Raw genomic sequence first — 12,922 nt, 5'->3', positions numbered from 1 at the left:
ATGACTTTCAACAATTGTGCCAGGTACGGTCCTAATCGGTCTATAACCTGATATAGCTCCCATGTAAACCGGTCTCTCGATTATCCTTGTTCGGTTCGTAGAGCTTTAATTTTTGCTGGTTTGACAGATGTTTGGTATGTAGAATAAAATTATGCTAAATTTATTTTGTATACATTTTTAGCAGAATCCATGGTGGTGGGTTCCCAAGATTCGGCCTGGCCGAACTTAACACGCATTTACTTGTTTTGACCTCATCGTCTTAGAATTCTAGGCCTTGAGGGCCGCCGCACTGTTCGCATATATCCTCACGGGAGTACTTACCACGGTCTCCTGTCTATCCTGTAGTATCCATTCATATCCTCACTGGAGTATTTACCACGGTCTTCTCTCTATTCTGTAGAATCCTTTCATATCCTCACGGGAGTACATACCACGGTCTAATATCTATACTATAGAATCCTTGCGTATCCCTACGGTAGCACTTACCATGATCTCCTGCCTACCCTGTGGAATCCTTTCATATTCTCACTGGAGTACTTACCACGGTCTCCTGCCTCTCTTGTAGAATTCTTTCGTCTCCTTAGTGGAAAACTTACCACGGTCTTCTACCTCTCCTGTAGAATTCTTTCATATTCTTAGGGGACTACTTACCACGGTCTCTTGCCTCTCCTGTGGAATTCTTTCGTATCTTTTGTGGAGTACTATCCACGGTCTCCTGGCTATCCCGCAGAATCCTGACATATCCTTGCTGGAGTACTCTCCACGGTCTCCTGGCTATTCTGTAAAATACTTACAGTAGTTCCCAGCATTGTCCTGGCTTGAGTACTTACAAAGGTCTCTTGCCGTAGTTTTCCTCCATGAGTACTTATTAAGGTATCGCGTTGTAGCATTCAATCCCAATTCCCACACATTGACTACGTTCCCTTGGATTGACTACGTTCCGCTCCTTGAATTGAGAATCGCCGAGTCGTGGAACCCCGCTCCTTTTCCAAGTCCTACTAGAGTACTTATTCCCGAGAGTTTCACCGTGAACCCACCGAGAGGGGCCCTACGAGATAGAGTACTTACCAAGGTTTCTATCACCAATCTCAGGACATCCCTGGTAGAACGCCTACCCAGTTGTCTCGGAAGCCTGGATCAATGCCCTACAGATTTGTTCTATTTTTTCTCCTAAAAATAACTAGTCTTAAGTAATCTAAATCTAAAGATTAAGTTTAAAACCAACCCTCCCCCGTCGTTCTCTTTCTGTCTTATAAGAAATAAATTTCTGTGACGAATCCTCGGCCCCGGCGAGCTTACCCCAGCGCTAAGGGAAACCTGTCGTTACACCTTCCGGAAAAGCGAATCCGGAACAACCTTTCCCTTAATGTTATGGGCGACAGATAGTCTGAGGCTTTCCTCAGCCTACCTACTGCATCCATGGACTCTAGAATGAAGCAGTAGCCGTGTTCGTCTTATCTCAGCATATCAAGTTCCAAAGCGCAACCTTAGTGGTACAGCCACAAATGTAGGCCTCAACAGGTTATAAATTCAGCATTGCTTTCACACCCAGACCCCTGCAGTATGGATCTTAAGGCAATCCTGGTACATGCAAGCCTCTGTACCTTTCGAAGTTCCCCTGGTGTGTGTGCTCTTTTCCACAGCCTTCCACCTTGCCATTGCTCCACATGTCAGCACTGGCCTCACAATATCCGTGCACATTTTCCTGCAGCAGTAGAAGACGTACGCCGTCTTTCGGTACCTTTTCTCCAAATTCGTTTACAGAACAGTTTCGAATCGAGGACTTGGTATTTCCCCTAAATTGTCGTATTCAGTATTTCTAGCATTTTCAAAGGTAATTAATGGGGTGGAAAAACAGCGGTTTCCAATCTTCGAATCTGCTACGAACTCTATCACCCTTTGATTTTATGTTTGGGCAAAAATCACCTTGCCTGAATAAAACAAATTTGAACTTTTTTTTTAAATGTTTGTAAGTTTATTTAACATAAAATATAGTATAAATATGGTGCTTTCCATGAATTTAATATTTTTAAGTAAGGAAATTAAATAAAAATTCATTTTTTTAATAATAATTCAAAACTATCTTCCTTTTCAGATCTCATAACGAACCTCGGCATTAACTGTAATGCTATCGATAACATCCTCATTACAATCCAATATCTCTAAATTGCATTCCAAAATGTCCACCTCATGAGTATTAGCAGTGGAATCTTTATCAAATATACAAGATTGTGTCGTGCCTCCAGCGCAGGCATTATCCTGGCATGATGCCATATCGGAAATTTGATAATTTTCAGCTAAATTTATGGCTATCTCTTCTTCTTGGTTATTAATTATGGGTATTTCCATGGATGCCTCTTGGAGGGTGTCATTAACATTGCTCAACTTCATTTGGCAATTAGTGCAAAATGTTGTGGTCTCATTGTTTTCTATGGAATTTGTGGGGGACATAAAACTAATTTGGGTTGCTGTAGTAAACTTCACAATTGAATGGGGCGCATTTTTAAAATTTGATGGAATTTGTTTATCTGTGGTTTCATCATTGGGATTATTAGTTTTAGGAGTTTCTTCATTATTTGTAGGGTAGATAAATGTTTTCATATCTTTTTCATGGGGAATATTAAAATCCCTTTCTTGAGTTTCTTTAGTTTTATTAGAAAACTGTAACGGGAAAGCTTGTGGATTTTCTATATTTGTTGAGCTTTTCGGCGCACAGGGGAATTTTATGGGATTTTTTGAGAAAAGCTGGGATTTGTTGAACTCATTGTCGTAGCAATTGTTTTCTAGATTTTCCTTAGTGTTTTTGGAATTGTAAAGAAAATTTGATGATGTGGGAATAATTTCCTTAGTTTGGGATTTTTCATCTATTCCTGGAGAAGTGGGGATAATTGTGTTGTCAACTTCTGGGATTTTTGGATGTTGTGTTACATTGATTTTAAAATTGTTTAATAAATCTCCTGAAGTCAAAAATTCATTATATTGTAGATTTTCATCTTTTGATAAGGAATCAGTGGAAGTTTGGGAATTTTCATTAATTTCTGGGGATTTACTATGACCAATCCCTGCATCTTTAGTATAACATTCCCGGACATCCACTTGATTACATGGTAAAATTTCCTTTTTAGTATCAATGCTTGGCTTCAATAAGTTAATATATGTGGTCACATTTTCCCCTTTTGTCATATCATTGTTGGCTATGGAATTTTCCAATGAGTCCTGGGAATCTAAAATCCCGGCATCTTCAATATTACATTTCCCGGCATCCACTTGATTAAACGATGGCCATGATAAAATTTCCTTTGTACTAACATCACTGGACTTTAATAAGTTAATATAAGTGGTCACATTTTCCCCTGCCATCATATCTTTGTTGGTTATGGGATTTGCCGATAAATCCTGGGAATTCAAAGTTTCATGTGGCTTTTGATGCTGGGATGTTTTCAATTCAATATTTTTTGCATTTTGAATCTTCTCTTCAAAATGAGTTGAGTGAGGTGAGTTGGTTGATAAGGCAAAGGTTTCTGAACTTTGGTATCTGTCACCTGTTAATAGGGATGTCAATTCATTTTGGGATTCAATTTCTGGGATTCTGAGATTTTCCTCTATATTTATTTTTAAATTTGTTGTTATTTTTTCTAGAGGTAAGAATTCTTGATTTTGAAGATTTATTTCCTTAGATACCGGAACACTGTTAGTTTGAGAATTTTTAAAAAAATTTGGGGAATTATAATCGTCAATGCCGGGATTTGGGTTTTTGCATGCCTGGATACTAATTTGATTATAAGATGAGTCTAATAATGTCTTTCGTACAGTATCATGACGGGGACTGAATATCAAGTTTATGGTGGTTACATTTTCCCCTGCCATCATATCATTGTTGGTTATGGGATTTACTGATAAATCCTGGGAATTCAAAGTTTCATCCGGCTTATGACGATGAGATGTCTTCAATGCAATATTTGTTAAATTTTCAAAGGAAGGTGATGAGTTGAGAAGAATGCCTAGAGCTTCCCCACTTGGGTATTTGTTATCTTTCCTTAGGGATGTCAATTCATTTTGAGATTTAATTTCCGGGATTGTGAGATTTTCCTCTATATTTATTTTTAAATTTTTTGTTATTTTTTCTAGTGGTAAAAATTCTTGATTTTGAAGATGTAATTCTTCTGATACAGGTTTATTGTAAATTTGGGAATTTTTATAAATTTCCAGGGAATTAGTATCACTTATCCCAGGATTTGAGTTTTTATTATCCTTGATGCTTTTATTATCAAAAGATGAGTCCAATTTTATTTCTCCTAAAGAATCTTTACCGGTATTCAATAAGGTCTTATAGGGAATGACATTTTCATTTGTCTTTACATCATAGCTGGTTGTGGGATTTTCCCATAAATCCTGGGAATTCAAAACTTCCCCGCCGAAAACAATTTCGTCTTCTTCTTGGCAGAGTGTTATATCTGCTGTGTTGTCATGTTGTTCCATATCCTCTATGGAGACAACAGTCTGATTGTGTTGCAGAAAATCCTCAACTGAAGCCCCTGATAACTCCTCTTCTTTCATTTCATCTTGGCCACTTTTTTCTATCGGCAAAGAGTAGGATAAGGAGCAGGCATTATCCTCACATCTCAAAATAACATTATTAATGGAACTTAGACCGGAGTCTTCGAAATTATCTCCATATTTTAAATCAGAGTAATATTTTTTACCCAAGTTGTGGCTCCATAGGATTGGCGACGAATGTCCCAGGGGGCAAGCTGAATTTTCGAGAATGGCATCTTCTTTATCATTGTTGCCTTCAAAGGCTTTTTGAAGTGTGGCTTTCATAACTTCATAGTCCACATTGATATCACTTTCAATTTTCTCATTCTCATTACATTTTTCCGAAGAGGCATTACTAAGAGAGACTTCACTGTAAGAGGCATCATGGTTACAGACATCAATCTGAGAGACATTATTGGGAGAGACATTACTGTTAAGGACCTCACTGAGAGGGACATCACTGAGAGAGTCAACACAGTGAAAGACATCACCGTGAGAGACATTACTCTGGGGGACATGGCTAAGAGAGAAAACACTGTGAGAAACATCACTGTTTGCGACATCACTGTGAGAGGCATGATTGTGAGAGATATCACTGAAAGAGACATGACTGCGGGAAATATCGCCTTGAGAGGCATTATTATAAGAGAAACCACTGGGGAAGTCATCATTATGAGAAAAATCACTCTTACTGTGAGAGTCATCACTATGGGAGGAAACACTTTGTGTGAAATTACCTTCTTTATAAATGGTGTAGGTTTTATTCGAAGAATTGTCACTATTAGTTTCGAATTCTAAATTTTGTCTTTCCCTCTTTGCAGTTTTCTGCAACCTTCTCTCCCAAAGCCTATACTCATCGGTTTTCGAATCCGTGAGAGCATAATTGTCGTCATTTTTCTGGGCTTGATATGCACGTCCTTTAATTGTTTCAAGTAATTCAATTTCCTTATCATTCAATGTTGTATGCTCTTCGTTGAGAGTAAGCAAATGCTTCAACTCATGATAGCTTCTTGAACACAAATTAAGATGGTCTTCATCCTGGGGGCTTAAATTCAAATGCTCTAAGGACAAGTTATTGAAAAATTCTTTATGAATATTTTCATAAATGCTGAATTCCGGCTGGGGATCAAGAGAATGAAATTCTTCACCATCGCTCTCGCAGTGCTCAGGAACACGGTTCACAGAGAGAGTGTTGTATATAAACTGCATTTTATGCTTAGCTTTGCCTTTGCGTGTTTTTCTACAACAAGCTCCCTCATCATCAGATTCCGCAGTTTCATAATCCGCATCACTAAACTCATGGTCATTGTTAAACTTTTGCGATGATAACTCTCTTTTTATCTGGCCACTCTCTTTATCCAAGACCATAAGACGACCATCTATAAGTTCAATGGTACCATCATACTCTTCTTTTTGGGCATAAACACGTTCTACCATTTCTTGAACATCTTGAATTTCTTGATTTCTATAGTCGTTCAAAAGTTTGTCCAAACTCTCTGGAGTATCTTGATTGAATTCTTTAAGTTTATGATTTTCTAGTAAATTTTTGTAACAAACAGCTTTTTCAGCATCTGTGGGGGCAACGCTTTGTAGGCGTTTGATGGGCTTTAGGTCGATTTTTTTGAAAATATCACCTAAGGACTCTAAAACTGCATGTATTGTGCCAGTCAAAGGTAATTGAGGTTTGTTTGCATTTTGTTTGACTTCTTCCTCATGATCAGAATCGTGATTTTTGGGATCAGTGGTGGGAAGATCATGAGGCTTGGCTTGTGGGGTTTTTAAGGAGGAATAGTCTATGATGTCGTTTAGGATTTCTTGGGTTATTTTCTCACTATATTCCTCATTTGCCTTGGAGATCATGGAGGAACTGTCTATTAAGTCATCTATGACTTCTTCAGTTATTATCTCAATATTCTCATCTTTGATCTTGAACAAGACTTGGGGTTGTATGTCTTTCTTGCTTTTATTGTTCATTTTGTTGGAATTTTCTGGTGAGTTTTCTCTCTTAGGTAGCGGGAACTGACTCATTTGTCGTTGCTCTTTTTCTATGTCATTACCATTTGCAATCTCTTTGTCAAGTGCCTCTGTTTGGCTATTTAAGTAGTTCTCTTTATTATTCTCTTTGACTTCTTCAATCTCACAGATTTTTCTCATAGTTTTAAAAGAAATATTTGGTAAATGCTTTTCAGGATCTTCTTGAGATTTTGCAATTTGAGAGTCCTTCTTTACCTCTTCCTCAGTATCAACCCCTTGTTCTTTCTCCCTACCAATTATCTCTCTTTGATTACTTTGCTCTTTGACTATTGCATGCACTTGGATTTCTCTCTTATTTTTATAAGAAATATCTGAAAAATTATTTTCCTTATTTCTCTTGTCTTCAAACTCAACATGTTTTTCTTTCTCTCTACCAATTGTCTCTCTTTGATTATTAAAAACATTTTCTTGTTTAAGCTCTTTTGCATTTTTTTGGATTTCCTTTTCATTATTAATGGAAATATCGCTTCCTTCAAATTCGTTGCAAAAATCATTCTCTTTTTTGTGATCTGTGGGTTTTGAGATCTCTTGGGTTTTTGCCTTATTTTTATAGGGAATATCTTGTCGAATCTTTTCCATGCTTTCTTGGGTCATATCTCTTAAATTGCCACACTCTATCTCTATTTCTTGACCAGTCGCCTCTCTTATGTTGTTCAAATCATTCTTTGGTTGACTCTCTTGAGTTTCATCTGGTCTCTCAGCATTCTCTCGAATTTGCATCTCTATGTCAATGGGATTAACTGCTGCATGATTCTCACAAGTTTCAGTTAAAATTTCAGTGTCTTCCATAACTTCAGACTCTTTCTTGTCTTCCATTTCCTTCTCTTTAAAGTTTGTCTCCTCTTGATCTCTTAATCCGTTATTTACCTTAATCTCTTTCTCCTCAATTTTAGAGTGGTGTCCATTTTCTTTCATTTCCTTATGCTCTCTCTCGTCTATCTTCTCAATTATCTTTGCGGTTTCTTCAAGGTCATTGAGCTCTTCATAGAGTTCATTGTTCTCTTGTTCCAATTTAGACAAGAGATTTCTGAGTACTTTAGTCTCTCTTTCGAAAGATGTAAGAGCATGATTAGAAGCTCGGGTCAAAGAGGTTACGTCCAAGGGATTATATTCAAAATCATCATCCAAAAATTCTTGGGCAGTCTTAGTAGGCAAAAGCTCGTTCTCATGTTTCTCCCTCATTAGCATATTTTCCTCTAAATTTTCTTGCTCTTCTATATCAGCATTGTCCTTACAATTTCCCTTGCTCTCATTTTCTTCAATATGCACTCCCTCTTTCCTTATTTGTTCTCTTAAATTGTTGGTATTCACATATACTCTCTCTTTAAGTTGTTCTCTTTCAAAGTCATTTAATTTTGTTTCTCTATCCCATTGATCTACCATGCCTTCAATTTCCTTTACATTTCTCTCAACGTTTTCATCACTGCTACTGCCGGTAATTTCCTCTCCAGCAGCCTTAGGTTTTTGTGAGAATAGTAGCTCCATTATTTCATGTCTCTCCTCTTGATCCTTTTTGAATTGATTCAAGTGAATATCCATATTTGAGAACATTTCTTCAAAATCTTTCTTTAACTGTGTATTGACTGCCTTGCATTCGTTTTCATATTCCATTTGGCAGGGAGATTTTTCTTTGATATCCCTTAGGTCCGCAGTAGTGATGTCACTCTGAGCAATGTCAGGTTTTAGCATAGCCATAGTCTTTTCCAAATTGTCTAAAGCATCATAGTTCTCTTCATTGGTGGCCTTAGGTAAAGTTGATGAAATTTTATCATTTGTTTCGATGGTAGCTTGCATGGCAATTGGGTTAATAACTTTGAGAGTCTCGTTCAATATGGGATCAATGACTGAGGATTCTTGGATTTCAAGGGCAGACTGCATAGACTTATAATTGCTAGCAGCCTGTTCTAAAATATCTCTTGGAGCCACTTCATTGGTCTCAATATGTAAATAAACTCTTCGAGGGGAAATTTCATCTCTTATATGGGAAGAATCCTTCATAGATTCAATGGCCGAGGATTCATCATTAATATGAACAGACTTCTGAGCCTTCATCGAGATCTCGCTTGGAGCATCCTCATTACACTCAATTTCTAAATTAACTCTACGGGTAGAAATTTTATCAATTGATTTAGATAATGCTTCGTGACTCATGACTTCAAAGGTTTCGACATCACCAGAAACTTTCTCCAAGACTTCCACCTCCCCAACATCTTTACTCTCCTTATTTCTACCCTCAGTGTTCTCAGCCTTGTAATTAGACTCCAATTCAAACTGTTTAATCTCTTCAACTCCATATTTTTCCTTCTGCTTTACTTCCAACACTTTCTCCTCTTGGTTTGTTTTTTTGATAAACTTCAAAATTTCTCCCATATTTTGTTTCTCAGCCAAAGTGTGAATTTCACCTTCTCCATTTTCAACTTCAACTCCCTTTGGCTCTTCTTTTTTACTCTGCTCACCTAATTCATGGCATTTCGTACTCAAATCGGATACTAAAGCAGTGCTTGAATCACTGCTGCTATTGGCCGAAGATGTAGAGGGGCTTTCATTGACATCCGAAGAAAGATAAAGTTCAGTTTTACTATCATCTCCCGCCACTTCTTCCCATATACCTAATTCCATATTGACACTGGCATCCAGTTGTTTCTGTTGACATATACGCTTAGCTTTGACTATATCCTCTTCGGAATCTGAGGACACTAGTAGACTAACATGATCTTCGGGTTTGCGGAATTTGTTGCGCATTTTTATGGTGGCTAAAGGGATGAACACAATCTTATGATCTTGCTATCACTTCTTTAGATATTTTAGTTACCTACCATTTACACTGTCTCTCATCTTACGGCGTTCTTTACGATTCCAACGCTCGTTTTCTTTGCGTTCCTCTTCATATCCACCACGTTTCCTAAGAATAAAAGAGAGAAAGATGGTTAAACTAAGTAAACCCAAGGAGTTAGTACTGCTATGAGGTCTTTAAGAATCTTCTAGAGGGAACTAAATCGAATCAAACGCTAAAGCATGGGTCAAATAAGGTTATAGTGGCAGCCTGAAATCAGACACAGACAATTTTTGTACTTTATTATACCACAGTGGAGACGACGGACCAAAGCAACTAGTGGGAATTGACCCTAGCGGGTTCTTCTCCTATTTAGTTTCAAGTCAAGAACTTGACCTCCAGAAAGAGCGACAGCTCAATTTCATTCCGAAATCATCCCTTTAAGAACCCTTCTCCTTGGGGAAGGGTGGTTTTATTACAATTTTCCATGGGGAACGGTAGTTTTAGTACCCTTTCCCTTGGAGAACGGTAGTTTTAGTACCCTTTCCATTGGGGAACGATAGTTTTAGTACCCTTTCCCTTGGGGAAGGGTAGTTTTAGTACCCTTCCCCTTGGGAAAGGGTAGTTTTAGTACCCTTCCTCTTGGGAAAGGGTAGTTTTAGTACCCTTCCCCTTGGGAAAGGGTAGTTTTAGTACCCTTCCCCTTGGGAAAGGGTAGTTTTAGTACCCTTCCCCTTGGGAAAGGGTAGTTTTAGTACCCTTCCCCTTGGGAAAGGGTAGTTTTAGTACCCTTCCCCTTGGGAAAGGGTAGTTTTAGTACCCTTCCCCTTGGGAAAGGGTAGTTTTAGTACCCTTCCCCTTGGGAAAGGGTAGTTTTAGTACCCTTCCCCTTGGGAAAGGGTAGTTTTAATACCCTTCCCTTGAGGAGGGATAGTTTTAAATAGTAACCTTTCCCTTGGGTAAGGATAATTTTAGTACCCTTTCCATTGGGCAAGCATTTCAGTATCCTTTCCCTCGGGGAAGGGTCGTTTTAATACCCTTTCCATAGGAGAAGGGTAGTTTTAGTACCCTTTGCCTTGGGGAAGGGTAGTTTTGGAACCCTTTCCCTTGGGTAAGGGTGGCTTTAGTAACCTTTTCCTTGGGTACGGATAATTTAAGTATCCTCTCCACTGAGCAAGGATAGTTTCAGTATCCTTTCCCTTGGGGAAGGGTCCTTTTAATATCCTTTCCCTAGGGGAAGGGTTGTTTTAGTACCCTTTCCATTGCTAAGGGTAGTTTTAGTACCCTTTCGCTTGGAGAAAGGTAGTTTCAGTAGTCTTTCCCTTGGAGAATGGTAGTCTCAGTAAGCTCTTCCTTGAGTAAGGGTAGTTTTAGTACCCTTTCCCTTGGGGAAAGGCGGTTTCAGTAACCTCTTCTTTGGGTAAGGTTACTTTTAGTACCCTTTCTCTTGGGTAAGGGTAGTTTTAGTAACCTTTCCTTGGGTAATAATAATTTTAGTACTCTTTCCATTGGGTAGGAATAGTTAATACCCTTTCCCTAGGAGAAGGGTAGTTTCAGTATCCTTTCCCTTCGGGAAGGGTAGTTTTAGTACCCCTTCCTTTGGGTAAGGGTTGTTTCAGTACCCTTTCCCTTGGGTAGAGGTATATTTATTACCCTTTCCTTTGGGGAAGGGTAGTTTTGGTACCCTTTCCCCTGGGCAAGGGTAGTTTTAGTACCCTTTCCCATCGGTAAGGGTAGTTTTAGTACCCTTTCCCTTCGGTAAGGGTAGTTTTAGTACCTTTTCCCTTGGGTCAGGGTAATTTTAGTACCCGTTCCCTTGGGGAAGGGTAGTTTCATTACCATTTCGCTCGGGGAAGACTAGTTTTGACACCCTTCCCTTAACCCTTCAATAAGAAGTATATACGATGGAATGATTTCAACAGAAGGAGGGGCATGTCTACATCGAATCGCAGATCAGTATTTCGAGAATCAGTATAAAAACAAAATTCATAATTTGCTTATAATTTTAAACTACGGTAATAAACCAAAAGTGTAATTACCATGCCTCAGCACAAGCTCGATCTTTGGGAAATACAGGCCTCGAATCCAAGTAGGTAAGTTTTTTCTAAAAAGTTAAGAAAATCAAAAATCTCTTTATATAGAAAATAAAGTTACACAAAAACTTACACATTCCAATATCAAGGTTTTGCGATACTGTGGTATTTTGGAGACCACCGGATTTCCTTGTAGCACCAAAACTTTTAATTCAGGCATTCGGGCAAAAACCTAAAAATCATTCCCAGTTATGCACATTTGCAATTAAAAAACAAAACAAACATGCCCCTTACCTTGACCACCAATATATCATCTATGCGATTATTGGATAAATCCAAAACAGAAAGATTTTTGCAATTCTCCAGTTCCCTTAACCCCTCACAGTCCTTTAGATAATTCGAAGATATATTTAAAGTATTCAATACCGGGAGTATATCTGTGCCAACATTTTCAATTTTTCGTATATGATTTTGTGACAAATTGATGGTGTCCAATTCTTTGCAAGGATCCAAATTGTCAATTTTCTTTATCAGATTACTTTGGAGATACAAACATTTTAGTTTAGTTTGATTCTCCAAGCCCTGTATCTCTGAAATGGCATTGCATTCTAGCCATAGACATTTTAATTCGGTGTAATCTTCCAAAGATTCGATGCTCTGGAATCCTAAGGAATTTTTAAAACTCTTAAAAGTTCTTAAAAATTTGGTGAAAAAAAAAGGAAGCTCACCCTGATAATGCAGATATAGAACATCATTTAGGGAAGGAGTTTGATAGAGTTTATCCTTTTTACATAATTCCAAAAGCTTTTTCTTTGTTATACGATTTAAACCTCCTATTTCTTTGGTCTCGTTCGACTTCTTCAAAGTATGGGACATTTTATTTTTAAATTTTTTTTAAATAAAGAGCAGTTGTAGTCTTTTCAATGGCTTTTTATTCTTTCAATCGCTTGACTTTATAAGCAAATGCTGCCTTGATTCAAATTTTCTTCTTTTTGTGAAAACGATTTGTTTATTGAATTTCCATAACAACGGAAATGACAAAACAGAGTTGCATTCTTTAGCGCCCTTACCTAATCGTATGCGTGTCACATACAAAGAAACAAGTCGGCCCTAAATTAAAGGCGGTTTTTGAAGCAAAATGAATTGGCGCCAATAAGCTTAATCCATGTAGCAGTTTAAATTTAATTTTTAATCAAAACACATAAAGAAATGGAGCAACAATTAAAAGATTAGTTTGAACAGCCCCAATATGTAAAACTTATTATAGTTGTTGTTGCCAATAAAAGACTCAAGTTTAACTTAACAGCTATTTAAATCTATTATTATTTAATATAAGTTACCATAAGGGCAACAACAACCGGGACGGTAAGGTCACGAACAGTCTTGCAGTGTAAGAGGGAGATTAATGCCTTCTCTGAGGATTACAAAATCAGCATTGTTTGGGTGCCGGGCCATAACGGAGTAAGGGGAAATGAAAGGGCAGACGAATTGGCAGTGAAGGCCAGAAGACTGCCGTCAATAAACTTGGTTAACCCGAAGTCTTTCG

General features: G+C 37.9%; 1 protein-coding gene across 1 annotated transcript; it reads right to left on the bottom strand.

Moving 5' to 3' along the window:
• Positions 1-1,958: 1,958 nt before the first annotated feature.
• On the bottom strand, positions 1,959-12,318 carry LOC106084410 (uncharacterized). Its single transcript, XM_013248078.2, has 6 exons — positions 12,105-12,318; positions 11,671-12,041; positions 11,510-11,608; positions 11,383-11,447; positions 9,387-9,472; positions 1,959-9,323 (listed from the first exon to the last, which is right to left on the bottom strand). Exons 1-6 carry the CDS (start codon positions 12,250-12,252, stop codon positions 2,092-2,094), a joined length of 8,001 nt encoding a protein of 2,666 aa, XP_013103532.2. The 5' UTR covers positions 12,253-12,318; the 3' UTR covers positions 1,959-2,091.
• Positions 12,319-12,922: the final 604 nt, after the last annotated feature.

The sequence above is a fragment of the Stomoxys calcitrans genome, chromosome 3 (genome assembly GCF_963082655.1).
Source record: "Stomoxys calcitrans chromosome 3, idStoCalc2.1, whole genome shotgun sequence".
Classification (NCBI taxonomy): Eukaryota; Metazoa; Arthropoda; class Insecta; order Diptera; family Muscidae; genus Stomoxys; species Stomoxys calcitrans.
Note: the sequence above shows the minus strand (reverse complement) of the source record. Positions and strands in the feature narration are given on the sequence as shown.